The 20016-nt window shown below is 40.7% G+C and overlaps 1 protein-coding gene across 1 annotated transcript in view; it reads left to right on the forward strand.

Annotated features, from left to right (window-relative positions):
* Window positions 1-2905, forward strand: part of CASR (calcium sensing receptor) — a 29874-nt gene extending 26969 nt beyond the window's left edge. The window contains exon 6 of the mRNA XM_045863650.3: window positions 472-2905. Coding sequence (XP_045719606.1) covers window positions 472-1964 — 1493 coding nt within the window. The 3' untranslated portion in view covers window positions 1965-2905. The remainder of the gene's footprint in view (window positions 1-471) is intronic.
* The last annotated feature ends 17111 nt before the right edge of the window (window positions 2906-20016 follow it).

A 20016-nucleotide genomic window follows, 5' to 3' on the forward strand; every position in this document is an offset into this window, starting at 1 on the left:
TCATTTGTGCGGGGTACTCTGCCTTGATCTAAGAGGAAGTCTGCTCTGGCATATCCACAAAGCCCATCCATATATCCAAAATGAGTCAGGCTGAGTGCGAATCACTATGGAAAGGTGATGAATGATGCTAGACCCCTAGTGTGTAGGAAGCAACCTGTCCAGCAAGATTGATCATTCTCTGCTATAAGCCATCAGCAAGTAGTGCTAAAGGAAACATGCAGCACCACCCCTCACCGTGTACGAAGGAAAGAAATAAGAGAACTATTATAATTATGTAAAATTAAATAAGTATACTATTAAACATAAGTCAAAGTTCAATGTGTTTGTAATGTAAAAATCACAATTATTTCATCAACAAAGAAAATTTAAAGTGACCACATCCAATAATCTGTATACCCTTACCACCACATTCACACTCACAAATTATAGTCTATGCCACACAGTAACACTCTTCCCTGGAATAATTTACAGATGCAAGTGCCTGTGACAAGTGCCCCGATGACTTCTGGTCCAATGAAAACCACACTTCCTGCATTGCCAAAGAGATTGAGTTTCTGTCCTGGACAGAGCCCTTTGGGATTGCACTCACCCTCTTTGCCGTGCTGGGCATTTTCCTGACAGCCTTCGTGCTTGGTGTTTTCATCAAATTCCGTAACACACCCATCGTCAAGGCCACCAACCGAGAGCTCTCCTACCTCCTCCTCTTCTCCCTGCTCTGCTGCTTCTCCAGCTCCCTGTTCTTCATTGGTGAGCCCCAGGACTGGACATGCCGCCTGCGCCAGCCAGCCTTTGGTATCAGCTTCGTGCTCTGCATATCATGCATCCTGGTGAAAACCAACCGTGTCCTCCTGGTGTTTGAGGCCAAGATCCCCACGAGCTTCCACCGCAAGTGGTGGGGGCTCAACCTGCAGTTCCTGCTGGTCTTCCTCTGCACCTTCATGCAGATTGTCATCTGCGTGATCTGGCTCTACACCGCCCCACCCTCAAGCTACCGCAACCATGAGCTGGAGGATGAGATCATCTTTATCACATGCCATGAGGGCTCCCTTATGGCACTGGGCTTCTTGATTGGCTACACCTGTCTGCTGGCGGCCATCTGCTTCTTCTTTGCCTTCAAGTCCCGGAAGCTGCCAGAGAACTTCAATGAAGCCAAGTTCATCACCTTCAGCATGCTCATCTTCTTCATCGTCTGGATCTCCTTCATTCCAGCCTACGCCAGCACCTACGGCAAGTTTGTCTCTGCCGTGGAAGTGATCGCCATCCTGGCAGCCAGCTTTGGCTTGCTGGCCTGCATCTTCTTCAACAAGGTCTACATCATCCTCTTCAAGCCGTCCCGTAACACCATCGAGGAGGTGCGCTGCAGCACCGCTGCTCATGCTTTCAAGGTGGCAGCCCGGGCCACGCTGCGCCGCAGCAACGTCTCCCGCAAGCGGTCCAGCAGCCTCGGGGGCTCCACGGGCTCCACGCCCTCCTCCTCCATCAGCAGCAAGAGCAACAGCGAGGACCCCTTCCCACAGCCCGAGAGGCAGAAGCTGCAGCAGCCACCACTGGCCCTGCCCCAGCAAGAGCCGCCGCCACGGCAACCCCTGACCCTACGGCCGCAGCCCAGATGCAAGCAGAAGGTCATCTTCGGCAGTGGCACCGTCACCTTCTCACTGAGCTTTGACGAGCCTCGGAAGGGTGCCATGGCTCCCAGGAATTCCACGCACCAGCACTCCCTGGAGGCCCAGAGAGGCAACGAGACCCTGACCAGACACCAGGCACTGCTCCCGCTGCAGTGCGGGGAGGCGGCCTCAGAACTGACTGTGCAGGACACGGGCCTGCAAGGGCCTGTGGGGGGGGACCGCCGACCAGAGACGGAAGAGCCTGAAGACATGGCCCCGGCGCTCGTCGTGTCCAGTTCCCAAAGCTTTGTCATCAGCAGCGCAGGCAGCACCGTCACAGAAAACATGCTGCGTTCGTAAAATGGAAGAAGGTGGCCAGTCAGGGAGGAGCCACACAGGTTTCCTGGGAATGCGTCCTCTGACAGGGATGAGGAATTGCCCCCGACTCCTTTCTTCTGTGGAAGGAGGCATAAGACACACCAAACACCTCAAACTCAGTTGCACTGTTGGAAAGAACAGTGAATTGACTAATGTTGCCTTTAAAATTAAAAAAAAAAAAGAGAGCCACGTGATGCTGTGGTTGGATACGTCAGAGTACTGAGAACACCATAACAAGATTTGCCATTCGGGTCCCTTCTCTGTTCTCTTCCTCTGTTCTATCCCACCCAACAGCCCAGAGATGAAACCAAGGCTGTAAGCAACCCACCTGTTCCCTCCTTTTGTTCTCAGCACTGAAATGCCTGCTCTGAACATTGCAGACACCCTGGCCCAGAGACAGAAGTGTGCAGAGTGACAAAACATCAGACTGGCCACCACCAGATTTAAGAGTCTGAAAGACAGAATGTCACCAGTGCTGCCCAGTACCCTGACAATGGGAAGAACTTCAAATGTTCAAAACCGTAAGGTGAACATGTCTCCTCCTATTTATGAAAACCATAAGATATTTGGTCTCCTACTTGCTGCTGCTATCATGTGACATCTAGAAGGTTAGCATCCCTCCTGTACCAACTGCATTTGGTCAAGAGTGTGATAACGACGCCATGTTTAGATTCCAGGAGCACAAGAATCACCTCAGATTGTTGGCAAGGGACTGCATGAATCCAATGAGCTGTATCTGTAATTAATATTGCTAATACGTAGTTTTATCTTTAAGAAAATGCTTCTGTTATAATAGTTCGTGGATAATACAAACTGAAAAAAAAATGTCACAGTCTGATTAATATAAGGCAGTATTATTTAGCGCCTTCCCCAACTTTGCCCACCCCACCACCCTCACCTCCATGAGCTAAGCCCAAGTGAGTCCCAGGAATCCAGAAGTTGCCCCCATCCTGCCCCCAAGGCTTTCTGAAGCCAGATCCACACCTGACCCTGTGGAGAATAAGCTTCCAATCGTTAGCCTCTACCAGCTGCTGGGGTCAGAAAATGTGATTCCAAGAGAGCTCTCGCAGGACCTTAGCCTGGCACTCCCCCCGCCACACACACACACACACCCCAAATGCCAGACACGTATTCCCTCCAGCAGTGGGAATCTGCCCATGGGTGGTTAAAGTGGTTGAATGGCATACTTCTGAGCGTTCAGGCTGTGAGGCCAGAGAGACCTGAGTTCAAGCCAGTCACTTACAAGTTGGGTGACCATAGGCAGGGAACCTTAACTTTGCTAAGCCCCAGTTTCTTTGTCTCTAACATAGAGGTAATAATCATTCTTTTCCCTCAGAGCGCTTACATGAATTAAATGAGATAATGTATGTAAAGTACTTTAGCATGGTGCCTAGCACATAGTAAACACTCAATAAATATTAGTTAATATTATTACTGATACTGCGATTATTTTTTTCACTTGCTTAGAATATAAAACAAACCTTATTTGTTTACCCAGATTTTAATGACAAGCCCACTGATGACAAAAACTTTCTTCATAATAACCCCAAGAACTCTGGGACCCGGTTCAAGGGGTCAGTCCTAGCAACACTGGCTCCTGGTGACAAAGCCAAACAGTCAATCAGACCCCCAGAGGTCCCCATGCTCTGCTTCTCTGGTTCCAGCACCAAGGGAAGACTGTCACCAGTTTGGCAGCAGTTTCCCGGATCGCTCTAAATGCTGCTCTTAAGCAAAGCCAAAATATAGCAAGTAAGTCTGTGTGAGGCCTCAACTTCACAGCTCTTGATGACTGCTTCCTCTGACCACTTTCTTCCAAAGGGCTGCCTTTCCATGATTTTTAAAGTAACTTGTTGATGTGAGGGTTGTTCATTTGGATGAAAAGGCATTCAAGGGCACCATGTGGGTGCGTGACTGTAAGACACCAAGGAGGGCTCACCCAGGAAGATGTTGGTGAGGTACCTGCTCCCTGAGCCAGGGAGGGCACCGGCCACAGGCCCCACCTGCTCCTCCTGCCCTCGTCATGCCTCTGAGCAAGGCACAGAGCTGAGTGAAGACTTAAATTTGACATTTTACTTCACCTTAAAACAAAAACAAACAAAAAAAAGGAAGTTGAAAAGTTTGAGGGCTTGGTTTTTATGTTGTCAAAACAGCCACGTAGAAACACAGTTACTTCGCTGTGCACAATGTCACAGGCTCATCCTTCAACATGCAGCTCACCCATGTTGCTGATCTGGAGGAGGCTCATCAAGGAACACGTGCAACATTTACATTAAGCTCCATTTCACCACGTGCTTACAAATAAGGTAGTATTTCCCAATATTCTTGTCAGAATGGGAGGCTCGACATCATTGTCCTCATTTACATGCTGCAGGCACAGCTCTCAGACAAAATCAGGGGTGTAAAACATGAACTTTATTTTTCTGTAACAATTTAGTCTCTATCTCAAATTCCCATTCAGCCTAGTGACAGGAAATTCATCTTAATTAGATTGGGGTTTTCTCAGTAACTTCAGAGTTTTCTGAATCAACTCACATTTCTGGGGGTCAGTTCAGAGGTTTCTTCCCTCCTTCCATGAGGGCTTTTAGTGAAAAGGGAGGTGGTGTTCCTCAAACATCAGCAACTCCAACTGACATCTCTGAGAACATTCTTATCGGGCCCTCAGTAATTGTTACACCTCTCCACTGGCATCCTCTGAGGCCTGGCATCCCCATATGGTCCCCAGTCATGGGATCCACGGTGATTTTCACAGCTGCATTACTTTGTGCCAACCGCTAGGCTCCTCCCAGGCCTGCCAGCTTTCTCCTGAATAGAGAACACTGGGGCCTGCGGACTGCCAGGCAGCTCCCAGGCCCTTCCCTCCTGACCTCTACTTCACTGCTGCCACCCTATGCTGGTGTGGAGAATTCATGGTGACTGGCTTTCAAGGCGCCAGAGGGAAAACAGAGTACGTGTCTCCAAATCTGTACAGGAATCTGTTGAGGGCTGACTAACAGTCCCCCAAAGATGTCCACATCCTCATCTCCAGAACCTATGATGATAAATTATGTGGCAAGAGTGAATTAAGGTTCCAGATGGGATTAAAGTTGCTTACCTTACTGACCCTGATGGGGAGATTATTTTGAATTATGCAGGGGGGCCCAATATCATCACCAGCTCCTCCAAAGTGGAAGAGGAAAGCAGAGAATCAGTGTCAGAATAATGTGATGTGAGAAAGACTCCACAGGTGATTGCTGCTTTTGAATATGAAAGCGAACCATGAGCCAAGAGACGCAGGCAGCTTCTAGAAGCTGGGAAAGGCAAGAAAACAAATTCTCCCCAGAGCTTCCAGATAGAACCAGCCCTGTCAAAATGTTGATTTTAGCCCAATGGGAGCCTTTTTGGACTGCTGGTCTTCAGAACTGTAAGATAATAAATGTATGTTGTTTTAAGCCATTAAGTCTGTGGTACTGTTACAGAAGCAACGCAAAACTAATCCATTTTTACTGTCCTCCCTTTCCTGAGCTTTTTCGGCTCAGGGAACAGGCCAAGTCCTTTCTCAGAGATCCACCTGCTCTCACTCTAGTGCTCTCCCCACCAACTAGCTCTGTCTCTCTCCTCCCCAAAGAAAGTTCTGTCCTATATTCTATTCCTTCAAATCTATTTGGGGAAGTATAAACCTTGTGTTCTTAGTCTTTCTGGGTTTCAGTTTTAGATAATTAACAGCCATTTGCTCTCAATCTATTATCTGTTAGTAGCAGAAACTGGAAAAACAGTAGCTTCAACAAAAAAGGGCTTGTTTTCTCTCTTGTATAAAGTCAGTCAAGAGTTTTTTATAAGAGGGGCACCTGGGTGGCTCAGTCATTAAGCCTCTGCCTTCAGCTCAGGTCATGGTCCCAGGGTCCTGGGATTGAGCCCCACATCCGGCTCCCTGCTTGGCGGGAAGCTTGCTTCTCCCTCTCCCACTCCCTCTGCTTGTGTTCCCTCTCTCGCTGTGTCTCCCTCTGTCAAATAAACAAATAAAATCTTTAGAAAAAAAAAAGAAGAGTTTTTTAAAAGATTCTTTAGAGTCCACTAGCAATGGGAAACTGTTTATCTTTCTTTTGAAAATAAAAATGAATCATATAGTTATGAAGGATTTTCACTCAAATGAGTTACCTAGAAGATTTTAAGAATTTACATGAGAACTTCACAGGTAACAATCAGCAGGTAACATTATCACTCTGAAAGTCCCTATGATCACCAGAACTTGTCTAACTGCCTTAGTTTCAATTCTGGGGAAATCAGACTTCCCTCCGTCTTTCTCCCGAAGTTGCATTTCCAGGCAATGTTATTTACCCTCTGGGCCTGGCTAAAGTCCTAGAAGCTGTGGGCTAGCGCTGCACAGAGCCAGTTTTCCTCTGTTATCTGCTGCATTTGTACACATCTGAGCTAGCAGAGCAATAGAACATTAATAGGGCGTGCTGGTTAATCACCCCTGGTCTGAGCCTGGATGGTCATTTTAGGAGTCCATTGGGGATAAAGGTGTATCTTGAAGGTGGAAGAAAGTTGTTGTAATGAGATCACTGGTGTCCAGGAAACCCTAGCTTTCTTGTCCTGGATCATGGGGAAATACCAGCAGTTGGATGAGAACTTTGCTATCATGCAAGGAGTGAGGGAGGGGTCAGGAATACAACAAGTACAGGGTAGGATGAGTCACGGGAACAAAGGTGCATTCCAAGGACAGGGAGAAAAGTTTTCGCCTTGAGGGGAGCTACTCAGCTAGGGGTGTAAGTGGAAAATTACTAGAAGAAGCCAAGTAGGGGCAGGAGACTGGGCAGAACCAGCAGAAGGTGTATTTAGGGACTAGCAGGACAACTGTGACCCCGGCATCAAGTGGGCAAGGGGAACCACCTCCTGTGCTAGAATGACCATCCGTCCCCTCCCCTGAATCATGCACAAGAGTGGGGGGAGTTTGGAGTGGAGGTAAGGATACCTATATATACCAAGAGCTGGCTTAGAGGAAGTGGGTGGGGGAGCAATAGAGATTATTACCAGCTGTCTTCCTCTGAAATTGGGGCACTAGCTACCTGGATAACTAGCTAGAGTAGGAGGCTAGAACCAATAAAACAATTAACTCTAGGACTGAGTTCCCAGCACAAGGAGTGCAAATGTTTGTGAGTATAATGGAAATAGGTAAGAGATCAAAGCCCAAGAATAACCCTCAGGGTCAGTACAGGATTTGATCCCTAACAGAAATATCAGAAAATGTTTTTGGAAGAATGTGTTGTTCTTCACATCAACCCAAAGATGTGGTTATTGCTCAAAACCTCCCAATTTTCTTTAAATGTTTTGTTTCTATCTGACCTATGAAAAACATTCAAATAATAGACATTGCTGCTTGTGGTGGACTAATCATTTCTTCTTTAGAATTATCTATAGTTCCCACATTTTGTACATTAAGCACAAAATTGTATCAGAAAAATTAAGAAAATAATTTAAAATTGCCATGAGTGACGTTTTAAACAGATAAGCAAACTGTATTAGATAAGAATTACCCAGTTAGGTCAGTTGCCACTCCTATAAAGTTTTGCTAGTGCTATAATTGGTTCCAGGACTCTTAGGGACTATTTTTCATTGTTAGTCATTAATAAGGTCAAGTACTGGAGTAGTGAAACACCAGGTGTGGGATTCTAAACAGCATAACAGATAAGCTATATATGTCCTTAGGTGAAGTAGTTAATGTCCAAATTCATTTGTCTCAGTTTCTTATGTAAAGAGGATACAATATTACCTGCCATAATTGGTTATTTGCCAAATAAAATAACTGAGTATCCCCCTTTTCAGGGGTATAGGAAAAATATAGAAAATCATTAAAACCACAGATGACTGAAGTTTGGAGGTTTTGCTTTTAGAATCTCAAGAAGTATCATAGAATTCAATAATTTCTTCTATCAAGTTTCTTAGTTGGACACAATAAAATTCATTCTAGCTAGTTTAAGCAAAAAAAAAGATCTGTTATAGGATATTAAGATGCTTATAAACTTAGGATAATCCAAGCTTGGGATGCTACACAATCAGGAACAATGCAGCCAGAAGAAATATCTAATCCTTCCATGGGGTTCTTCTGGCAAAAACCTCACTCCTTCTCCTGCCTTCCACTTAGCAACCAGGCCACAGGGGACCTGACACTGGACTCTTCACTGCAGCTGGAGGAACCAAACCCTTCTGCCACTGTGCTTGGCTCCATTCACATCAACCTTCCAGGCCTCCCACTGGCTATGTGCAAAACCCAAGCTGCAAGGGAGTCTGGAAGTGTGGCTTTTGCTGTCCAGCCTCTACAGTATAGGAAGACCTGCTAGGAGGAGGTCAAAGCGGATGATGGACAAGCCAATCTGCAGTACACAGTGCCCACAAACAAAGCATTTTTAAGATCAAACACAAAACGAAAAACACATTCTCCTGAGAAAAAGCAAGAGAAACAGGATTCCCTTTCATCTTAACAGCTGTGACAGATAAGGAGGTACTACTCTGAAAACAGAGCTGCAGCTGGTATTTTGCCATTAGAGAAGAGCGAGCACGCAAGAAGTACTTCCGGTGGGGAGACTGGAGGGAACGGGATGATAGGAATTATGTGCTTGATTATAAGCCCATCAGACTATTTGACTTTCTAAATGATAGGCATATTTTGGGTGTATCTGTGTCTGTTTAATAGCCTGGAGAAAAATACATAATCATTAAACAGTGATTGTATCTGGGTGTTAGAATTATGAGTGATTTTTATTTTCTTTTTAATATTTATCTGAGTTTTTTCCCTTACTTTCTTTCCAAGAGCATGGTTTAGAGTAAAACAAGAAAAAACTGTTCTTGGATTATCCGATGTGATATCATCATGGTCATGTTTTTTGTTTGGTTGGGTGGTTTTTTTGTTTTGTTTTACTTTTTACTTAGAAATAATTTCAAACTTACAGAAAATTTATAAAAATAAGTACTATAAAGACCACGCATATCCCTTTACCCAAATTTGCTTACTGTTAACTCTCCTGCTTTGCCATAAGCACTGTGGTCATTTAATAAGATGTGATGTAGGGTGAAGTACTTATGGGTGAAATCATATGATGTCTGGGATTTGCTTTAAAATATCACAATGTGTTCGGGTACCGGGTGGTGCAGTTGGTTAAGCATCCAACCCTCGTTTTCAGCTCAGTTTGTGATCTCAGGGTCATGAGATCGAGCCCCCACGTTGAGTTCCACACTCAGCATGGAGTCTGCTTAAGACTCTCTCCCTCTGCCCCTCCTCACCCCTGCACTCATGTGCTCTTGTTCTCTAATAAAACAAGTCTTTAAAAATAAATAAATAGGATAAAATATCACAACGTGAGGAAGAAATAAGTATATAGGGAGAAAAGAAAGAACAACAGAAAGTTAATCGTTGTGAAGCTGGGTAATGAGTACATGGGGCTCCATATTTCTACTCCTTCTACTTTTGTTAAGTTTTTAAAATTTCCATAATAGAAAATGTTAAAAAATCAGCCAAAAAAATAAGAAAGAATTCATCAGCCAAAAAAATCACACAACAGAATTTCAGTGATTTGACTGGCCCCAGTTCATCACAAGAGAAGTCAGTCCATCAAACATTCAAACAAAAAGAACCTGAAAGTCTGCCAACCAGCTAAAATTTTAGTTGAAAAGCAAAAATATTTAAATAAAATTAAGACCTTTACAACAAAGTTCAAAGGGTAATTCCTTGAAGCATATCAGAAAGGCCTTCTTGGAGGTTGATGAAAGACCAGTCCCTCTAGATCTTCCAACATCCTCTATTAGGATCTACCCTTTGGTGAACTAACTTCTGGCTGGTTCATTTTCTGGACTGTCCTTTGGCAAAAGGTTTAAAAGTTTTTACAAAGGTCTTTCTCAGCCTTTGTGGCAATAATTTCTCTTTTATGTATACACTCCCAAGGAAATAATCCAATTAATTAATTAGCAGCACCATGTTCCAGCTACATGAGAACACACCTGAGCCACATGCCCAGAGCCTGCACCCAAGGGAGCACTGACACATTGCTGAGGTTCTGGGATACAAACAGGAAAGAATCCAGATGCCCAACATCCAGGGCACGGCTAAGGAAATTACACTATAATCCTATTGTGGGAGAGCCCACAAACAACAGATATGGCAAGTGTGTGTACTATATCAAAACCCATCATCAAGTTTAGAAGCAATGTTAAGGGGGAGAGCAGGACACAGAATCCGGGTCCACACAGAATAACACAAATGAAGTTTCAAGTTTCATTGAAAAGGAAGAAGAGGAAACACAGGGAAGGAAAATAGAGTATTGTCTACTTGCTTCTTTCTTTTGCAATGCTGTATAACATCACTGAAAGGAGGGAAGGAAGAAAAGGGGGAGGGAGGGAGGGAAAGAGAAACATAGCCTTACCTGTGGTATTTTAGCTACAACTTAAGGACTGATAAAGCCAAGATTATAGTGGACAGTAGATGAGAAGAAATCACTTGTGGGCTCTTGAGCTAAATCCATCAGAATTCTTGATTGGATAAGCTACAAAAGAGTGTTAATCCATTTCCCTACATCCTGGCCAATATTAAGTGACCTTAAATAAGGTGGAAGGTTGGGGTGCCTGGGTGACTCAGTCAGTTAAGCATCAGACTCTTGATTTCGGCTCAGGTCATGATCTCAGGGTCATGGGGTTGAACCCTGCGTGGAGCCTGGCATGGAGCCACTCAAGGAGTCTGCTTGGGATTCTCTCACTCTGCCTCTGCCCCTCCCCCCATGCTTATGCTGTCTTGCATGCTCTTTAAGAAAAAAAAAAAAACTTAGGGGCGCCTGGGTGGCATAGTCGGTCAAGCAGCCGACTCCTAGTTTCAGCTTGGGTCCTGATCTCAGGATCATGGGATCGAGCCCCATGTTAGGCTCAGCGCTCATTGCAGAGTCTGCTTGGGGTTCTCTCTCCTTCTCCCTCTGACCCTCCCACTTGTGTGCACACTCTCTCTCTCTCAAGATAAATAAATCTTTTAAAAAAAAAGAAAAAAACTTTAAAAAATAAGGTGGAAGGTAAAACATTCAAAAAATAATTTTAAAACACACTTTCTTTGTTATACAGATGTGGGTAAGTAAATTTTAACCCAAATATAAAACAAACAATATTATTAGCATCCCTCAATCTCTTTTCCAGTCTCCTGACGTTTCCCCTCTCCCCTGGCATGCTAATTAAGGCACCAGACATCTATGTCCTGAACCTTTACAACTGTAACAATCACATCAAAAAAACCCAAAACTCACAGGATATAATCCGAAAGTAACTATTTTTGTTTCCCTATCCACCTAAATCTGCTCCATGGAGCTAGGTCTCTTTTCTCTAAGTGAAAAACTTGAGAATGACTTTTCTGGTAACTGTTACGTGGTATGAGGTCCTAATCAGTAATTCAAATGTCTAGTTTCTTGTTAGAGTCAAGCTCTTGGCTTAATTTAGTCCCCCTCCCTTTTCCTCAGCTCAGGTCTCCTGCAGAGAGAGAAGCCATTAGTAGGGAAGGGGCTATGGTCAGCCATTTCCCTATTTATCCCACAGGTGCTATGCCCTTTCCTCCTTACACACATGGCTATCCTCTCCAACGATGGGGCACAGAGAGGAAGAAAAAGTAAACTGGGCAGGGAAGTCCCCACACTGATCGGTACCCAGCAGATGTTTTCAGATTACTCTCGCTCATGAGTATTTCTAGTTCCTTAGAGACCCCCTCCATTGCTGGGGACCTCTCTCCTGCAGGTTTCTTAATGTGGGTGATGCACTCTCCTCACTCCCAAACATTCTGCAGTATTTCTGGTTTCTCTGTTTGCTCATGCAAGTGGCCCTGTTAGTTGGGACCTAAGAACATGACAAGAAAAAATCTGCACTGTTTTAAGCCACCATATCTGTGGTAAATTGTTACAGCGGCCATACAGCAGTTACAGGAACCTATTATACTGAGTCAGTTGGGGCTGGCTTTCCTGCTCTGACATTCGCTGGTTGCAAGTCTTCCAGAATGACAGAAGAGTAGGTAAAATCATTTTGGGGCTTCAAACCACTGCAACTTCTGAAAACTTTCACATGATAATAGGAATTGGTTGTCATCAAATTAATATGACTAGATACTCTTAGAATCAAGTGACACTATAGGGGCGCCTGGGTGGCTCAGTTGGTTGGGCGACTGCCTTCGGCTCAGGTCATGATCCTGGAGTCCCGGGATCGAGTCCCGCATCGGGCTCCCTGCTCGGCGGGGAGTCTGCTTCTCCCTCTGACCCTCTTCCCTCTCATGCTCTCTCTCATTCTCTCTCTCAAATAAATAAATAAATAAAATCTTTGAAAAAAAAAAAAGAATCAAGTGACACTATAAAGAAAAGTTAGACAAATCCAAAATATTGGACATTCTATAAGACAATTGTCCTGGTGTCTTCAAAACGTCAGTATCGTTATTTTAAATTTTTTAAACCTTTCTAAATTATAATATTCTAAACAGCAACCAAAAGTAATGTGTTAAATTTGAACTTGAGGGTAATTTGGGAAATGTAAATATGGACTGGTTATAAGATAAAATTAAGGAAGTACTGTTAATTTTCTTAGGGGCAATAATACAGTTATGTAAGAGAATGTCCTCATTTTAGGGGATGTGACTCTACTCTTTAGGGGTAAATGGTCACAGTATCTGCAATTTTAAAATGTTTCACCAAAAAAAGATATATATTTAAATATGTGGCAAAATATTATTTAATCTGCGTGGTGGTATAGAATAATTTACTGCACAATTTTTCTGAATGTTTAGAAACTTTGTAATAAAAAGCTGGGAATTTATTTTTTAGAACTGTTTATAAATGTTTGTTGAACTATTGCTCAGAAACTTTACATTTTGGCTTAAAATGTCCTTTGTGTATAGAACATTCTAAAATTATTTGTAGGAACTCAGAGTTGTGGCTAGGATATGGCAAGATAAGTACTATCATATGTAAAGTAGTTTAAATGAGTTTCCAGTTAGAAAGCTGATGGGAAAAAAAGTGATGTCACTCTATGAATCAGTGGAAAATTACTGCCCTCTAATTGAAGAAAGTAACCTGGTAGAATGGGGATTTTTGGTCTCAACAGGTCAGAGATTTTCATTTCTTGCTTTTGCCAAGGGAAGGGATAAAAATGAAACTCTGAAAATAAGAAATGGAAACTTATGGACAAGTTAAAAAAAAAAAAAGACACAAAAATTATTCCCTAAACCCCAACATCCTAGAACCAGTAGCAGAGGGAAACTGCAATAAATTTGTGTTATCCAATTTAACTGGTCTCAGAACTGTGCCAGCCATTTCCCACTGACATATTACTATAAAACGACATCAGAGGGAATTAATATCATTCTAGTCAGTCTAGAGATAAGAAAAGAATTAGTTAGCAATACAATGAAAAACACTTCTATGTAGTTTGCCTCCTAGACTTTTAAAAAAGATTGATCAAAATTTCCTATTTGTATTAAAGCAATACTTAAAGTTTTTACTAAAGTACTCAAATGAGGGTTAAAGGGCTGCCTTCCCCTCAGCTTAGGTCATGATCCCGGCCTCCAGGTATCAGAGTCCCATATCCAGCTCTCCCTACTCAGTGGAGAGTCGGCTTCTCCCTCTCCCTCTCCTGCTCTCTCATGTGCGCACTCTCTCTCAAATAAATGACTAAAATCTTTAAAAAAAAAAAAAAAGAAAAGAAAAGATCTTTCCTTAAAAAAATACTCAAATGATGTTAGTTTTTATTTGAAAAATATACAGCTAAAATCTACAATGAAATCTGAGCAGAAAATTAAAATTTGAGCTTGTGGATAGCATAACCAAGATATCTCCTGCCACCTAGTGGAGAATGACTGAATTACAGGAAAAGCCTAGAGGTAGGGGAGATTATCAATCTCTAGTTTAAAGTACAGAAAATCCTTTCTGATGGCTAATATTCCATTGTATATATGTACCACATCTTCTTTGTCCATTCATCTGTTGAAGGGCATCTCAGTTCCTTCCACAGTTTGGCTATTGTGGACATTGCTGCTATGAACATTGGGGTACATGTGTCCATTCTTTTTACTACATCTGTATCTTTGGGGCAAATACCTAGTAGTGCAATCACTGGGTCATAGCGTAGCTCTATTTTTAACATCTTGGAACCTCCATACTGTTTCCCAGAGTGGCTGTACCAGCTTGCATTCCCACCAACAGTGTAAGAAGGTTCCCCTTTCTCCACAACCTCGCCAACACTTGTTTTTTCCTGTCTTATTAATTTTGGCCATTCTAGCTTGGTGTAAGGTGGTATCTCAGGATGAATACCCACCATTTGCATCGACATGGATGGAACTGGAGGGGATTATGCTAAGCAAAATAAGTCAAGCAGAGAAAGACAATTACCATATGGTTTCACTCATATGTGGAACATTAGGAATAGTGCGAAGGACCACAGGGGAAGGGAGAGAAAACTGAATGGGAAGAAATCAGAGAGGCAGACAAACCATAAGAGACTCTGGACTCCAGGAAACAAATGGAGGGTTACAGAAGGGAGAGGGGTGGGAGGTTGGGGTGACCAGGTGATGGGTATTAAGGAGGGCATGTGTTGGTATGAACACTAGGTGTTATACACAACTAATGAATCGTTGAACACTACAACAAAAACTTACAATGTACTATATGCTGGCTAACTGAACATAATAAAAATAATAAAAATAAAGTACAGAAACTCCTTCTAAATTTTCCATTTCTGAATCTCTGTTTCTTCTATTGATGTACACAAAAAAATTTAAGTTCTCCCATTCTGATTACCAAATACACCCAGTTTACCGCACATTCTGAACACAATGGGCTATGTACTCAAATAGTTTGCTTTTCTGCCATCCCTCACTGTCTTTGACCAGGCTTTGCTGAATCTTTTTTTCCCACCCCTAAACAACATTTTGGGCAGAATTTATGTCTTTCCAGTCACTTTTATTTATTAAAAATTCTACTATTAGTAAAATTTGAATTTCAAATCCAGTTTAATGATCACACCTTCTCCTCATCCCATCAGCAGGCCAACTTTGGCTTGAGAGACTCAGAATGAGAAATGGCTATGGTCTGTTCTTTCACTCCTACCCCTCTCCCTCTTCTTGATCTGGAAAGGTGAAAAGGAATAAGTGTCTCTAACTTATCTGGCCACTCTTATCATCCTCTCTTGGCTGCCTTTACTCTTCTGGCTAGACTGATTGTCAGTGCCCAGTAAGTGGGTAGTATATACCAATAGCATATACAGTCATCAGCTGTTCTCAGGCCATTGTCTTTACCCCTGCCTAGGTAAAGAGGAGTCAGAAATTTAAGAGAGCTGGTGGTTCATTCAAGGTCATACCACCCATAGAGTGAGGCTGAGTCCCCAGGTCTCCCAACTTGTTGGTACCACTGCCCTTTTTAAATAGTCTTTGTGATAAGTACAATCTGACTACAGGGGCACCTAGGTGGCCTAGTCGGTTAAGCATCTGACTCTTGATTTCGGCACAGGTCATGATCTCAGGGTCATGAAATCAAGCCCCCCATAGGATTCTACACTCTGCTTGGAATTCTCTCTCTCTCCCTCTCCCTCTGCTCCTCCCTCCTACATGCTCTAAAATAAATAAATAAATAAACAAACAAACAAATAAATAAGTAAATAAATAAATAAAAATCTTTTAAAAATCTGACTGGGTGGCTCAGTCAGTTAAGCGTCTGCCTTCGGCTCGGGTCATGATCCCAGCGTCCTGGGATTGAGCCCCACTTCGGGCTCTCTGCTCAGCGGAGAGCCTGCTTCTCCCTCTCCCTCTGCCTGCCTGTCTGCCTACTTGTGCTCTCTCTCTCCCTCTGTCAAATGAATAAATAAAATCTTTTTAAAAAATAAAATAAAATAAAATAAAATCTGACTACATGAGTAAAGATAATAGGAAAGATATGTTACTTTAAATGACCATAGATTATTTCTTAGCTGATATTTAAAAACAAACCTAAACACTATTAGCTTAAACAATTAATATGAAAAATATTAATCCAATAATGTATGTCATTAATGTATACCATTAGTAATGAACCAATATATCATTTTAGAAAGATTAAAAATGAAAACGTAAAGAAAAACTCATAGCTCTAAATACCTTTCCCCACTAAAAGGAACCAGGACTCTTTAGAAAAATGGTTTATTCCAGGTCTGTGGAAGGAAATATACAAGATGAATCTATGACATCTTTTTGTGACAAAACAAAGAAGCTATCAAAGACTACTGACATTCTATCAAAAAGATGTAAGAGCCAACTCGAAGGGGCTCCCAATAGCCTAAGGTGGCACAACATAAGCACCAATAAAAAGACAGTGACTTTAACTGATTGAAACATTTCAAGTACATAAAAATGCATGAGTTCATAATACCCTTCCAAATTCCCCCCCCAAAATGTGTGGGGAAAAAAACTTTAATTATTACTAATGGAAGTTTCTAGGGCATCAAATAATTATCTATTAACTGATAAATTAAGTGAAAGAATCAAGCATTTAGCTTGACTTTTCCTATATGAACTAACTGAATTTTAGGGTAATCTAATCTAGTTGATGATGAAAAATTCTTTATAGAAAAATTTAGTTATCAATGTATAATAATGCATTATATAATCATCAGTATAAGTATATAAATATGTCAAAACTAATTAAATTGTATACTTCAAATACATAGATTTTATTATACATCAATTATACCTGAATAAAGCTATCAAAAAATAAATAGAACCACAATAACCAAAGATAACAAAAGGAATGACAGGAAAGTCATTTTGCTACACCTAATAAAATAACAGGTCAAGGGTACAACATCAGTGGATGTTAAAACTATTACACAAAAGGTTGATAGTCAGGTTTATAATGGAGTATCAGGCTTACTCACCTAAACCCAGTGAATAATATCTGTATCACTGAAGTGGAATATTACATGTTTCATGATCTATTGCAATGGGAAGTAGATAGCATTCCCATGAAGTATTACTGAATAAAACATTAAACCTGAATCTAATCAAGCCTGAGTTGTAACTAGCAATTTATAGAAAACATGGCATATAAAAAAATAGGTTAAATGACAACATGAGGAAGCAAGCAGCCAAATCCAAGATATGTAACATCATATGAGATAAATGACGTGGTTTCTCCAATAAATCAATGGAGAAAGAGAAGGATACTATTTAAAAAGAGAATTAAGATAATCTCAATGTAATAAAACTAGACATTAATGGCAAAACCAAAAATAAAAAGGCCATTCCACCTTGAAGTTAAGAAGCCTTCTATTAAACATAGCAGAGAAAGAAATTAAGAAACAAACCCATTTACAATTGTACCAAAAATAATAAAATACTTAGGAATAAACTTATCCAAGGAAGTGAAAGACCTGTACTCTGAAAATCATAAAACACTGATGAAGGAAAATGAAGATGGATACAAACAAATGGAAAGATATACCATGCTCACCGATTGGAAGAGCTAATATTGTTAAAATGTCCATACTACCCAAAGCAATCTACAGTTTTAATGCAACATTTTTCACAGAACTAGAACAAAGAATAATAAAATTTGTATGGAAACACAAGAGACCCCAAACAGCCAAAGCAATCTTGAGAAAGAAGAACAAAGCTGGGTGTATCACACTCCCAGATCTCACGATATACTACAAAGCTGTAATCACCAAAAACTCATGGTACTGGCACAACAACAGACACACAGATCAATAGAACAGAACAGAGAGCCCAGAAATAAACTCACACTCATGGTCAATTAATCTATGACAAAAGGAGGCAAGACTATACACAATAAGGAAAAGATGGTCTCTTCAACAAATGGTGCTGGGAAAACTGGAGAGCTACATGCAAAAGAATGAAACTGGATTACTTTCTTGCACCATACACAAAAATACACTCAAATTGAACACTACATCAAAAACTAATGATATACTATACGGTGGCTAACTGAACATAATAAAAAAATAAACAAAATAAAAAATAAGATTTCTAGAAAGAAAAAAGAAGAAGAATTAAAGACCTAAATGCAAGACCTGAAGCCATAAAATGTTCAGAAGAAAACATAGGCAGTAATTTCTTTGACATTGGCCACAGAAACATTTTTCTAGGTGTCTCCTTGGGCAAAAGAAACAAAAGCAAAATTAAACTATTGGAACCACACCAAAATAAAAAGCTTTTGCATAGCAAAGGAAACCATTAAGAAAACAAGATAGGAGAATATATTTGCAAATGATAAATCTGATAAAGGGATTAATATCCAAAGCACATAAAAGAACTTATACAACTCAACACCAAAAAAAAAAAACCCATAAATAATCTGATTAAAATGAGCAGAGGACATGAATAAATACTTCTCCAAAGAAGACATCCAGACTGCCAACAGCCACATGAAAAGATGTTCAATATCACTTATCAGGGAAATGCAAATCAAAACCACAGTGAGATATTACCTTACATCTGTCAGAATGGCTAAAATCAGAAACACAAAGAATAACAAGTACTGGTGATGTGGAGAAAAAGAAACCTTTGTGCACTATTGGTGGGAATGCAAACTGTTACAGCCAATGTCGAAAACAGTACGGAGTTTCCTCAAAAAATTAAAAAGAGAATTACCATATGATCAAATAATTCCAATCCTGGGTATTTACCCACAGAAAATGAAAACACTAATTTGAAAAGATATGAAACCCTATGTTTATTGAAGCATTATTTACAATAGCCAAGATATGGAAGCAACCCAAGTGTTTATTCATAGATGAATGGATGAAGATGATGTGTTATATATATATACTCAGCCATAAAAAACGAATGAGGTCTTGCCGTTTGCAACAACATGGATGGAGCTAGAGAGTATAATGCTAAGTGAAATAACTCATTCAGAGAAAGACAAATACCATATGATTTCACTCATATGTGGAATTTAAGAAACAAATTTACAAAGAAAAAAGGAAACAAACAAAAAACTCTTAAATACAGAAAACAAACTGGTGGTTGCCAGAGGGAAGGTGGATGGGGAAAAGAGTGAAATAGATAAAGGACATCAAGAATACACTTAATCTTGATGAGCACTATGTTATGTATAGAATTGTTGAATCATTATGTTTATACCTGAAACTAATATAACACTGTATGTTTGAAAAAAGAAAAGAAACTTTCTAGTAAACACCCTTTGGACGAAAAGAAAAATATTACTAGTTTTCCCTGAAATTACTGAGTTTGCAAAAAATAATGAGACTGAAACACTACATATTAGAATCTATGGGACCCACTTAAAAGTGATATGAGGAAAATTCATAGTCTTAAACACTTACAGTAATTAAAATTAAAGAATGAAAATAAGTGAATTAAATTCACAACTCAAAAAGCTAGAAAAATATAAACAGTAATGAAAAGAAAGGATAAGGAAGGAACTAATAAATCTAAAAGCCAAAATTAATGAGGTAAGGAACAAAAAAAACTGCAAAACTAATCAAAATTCTGGTTCTCTGAAAAATTTTTAAAAATAAGGAAAAGTAATAATAAATACCAAAAGGGAAATAACCATTAAAACAGAAAATATTTTAAATCATAAGCTAATATTTTGTACCTCACTATGCAAATACATTTGAAAAGCTGGATGAAATGGATAATTTCCTACTAAAATACAGTCTATCAAAATTGACTCCAGCAGAGATAAAAAGCTTAAACTGACCAATGTCCATATTTTAAAAAATAGAGAAAGTTGTCAAAGAACTACTCATAAAAAGTAACAGGCTCAGTTTCTCTTTTTCTTTAGTCTTTATTTAAATTCCAGTTCATTAACATAGAGTGTAATATTAGTTTCAGGTGTACAATATAGTGATTCAACACTTCCATACAGCACCCATTGCTCATCACATCAGGTGCCCTCCTTAATCCCCATCACCTGTATAACCCATTCCCCCACAACCTCCCCTCTAGTAACCATCAGTTTGTTCTCAATAGTTAAGAATCTGTTTGGGGGCGCCTGGGTGGCTCAGACGGTTAAGCGTCTGCCTTTGGCTCAGGTCA

This window comes from Mirounga angustirostris, unplaced genomic scaffold (genome assembly GCF_029215605.1).
Source record: "Mirounga angustirostris isolate CCGP_5_RB_7025 unplaced genomic scaffold, mMirAng1.0.hap1 SCAF_1, whole genome shotgun sequence".
Classification (NCBI taxonomy): Eukaryota; Metazoa; Chordata; class Mammalia; order Carnivora; family Phocidae; genus Mirounga; species Mirounga angustirostris.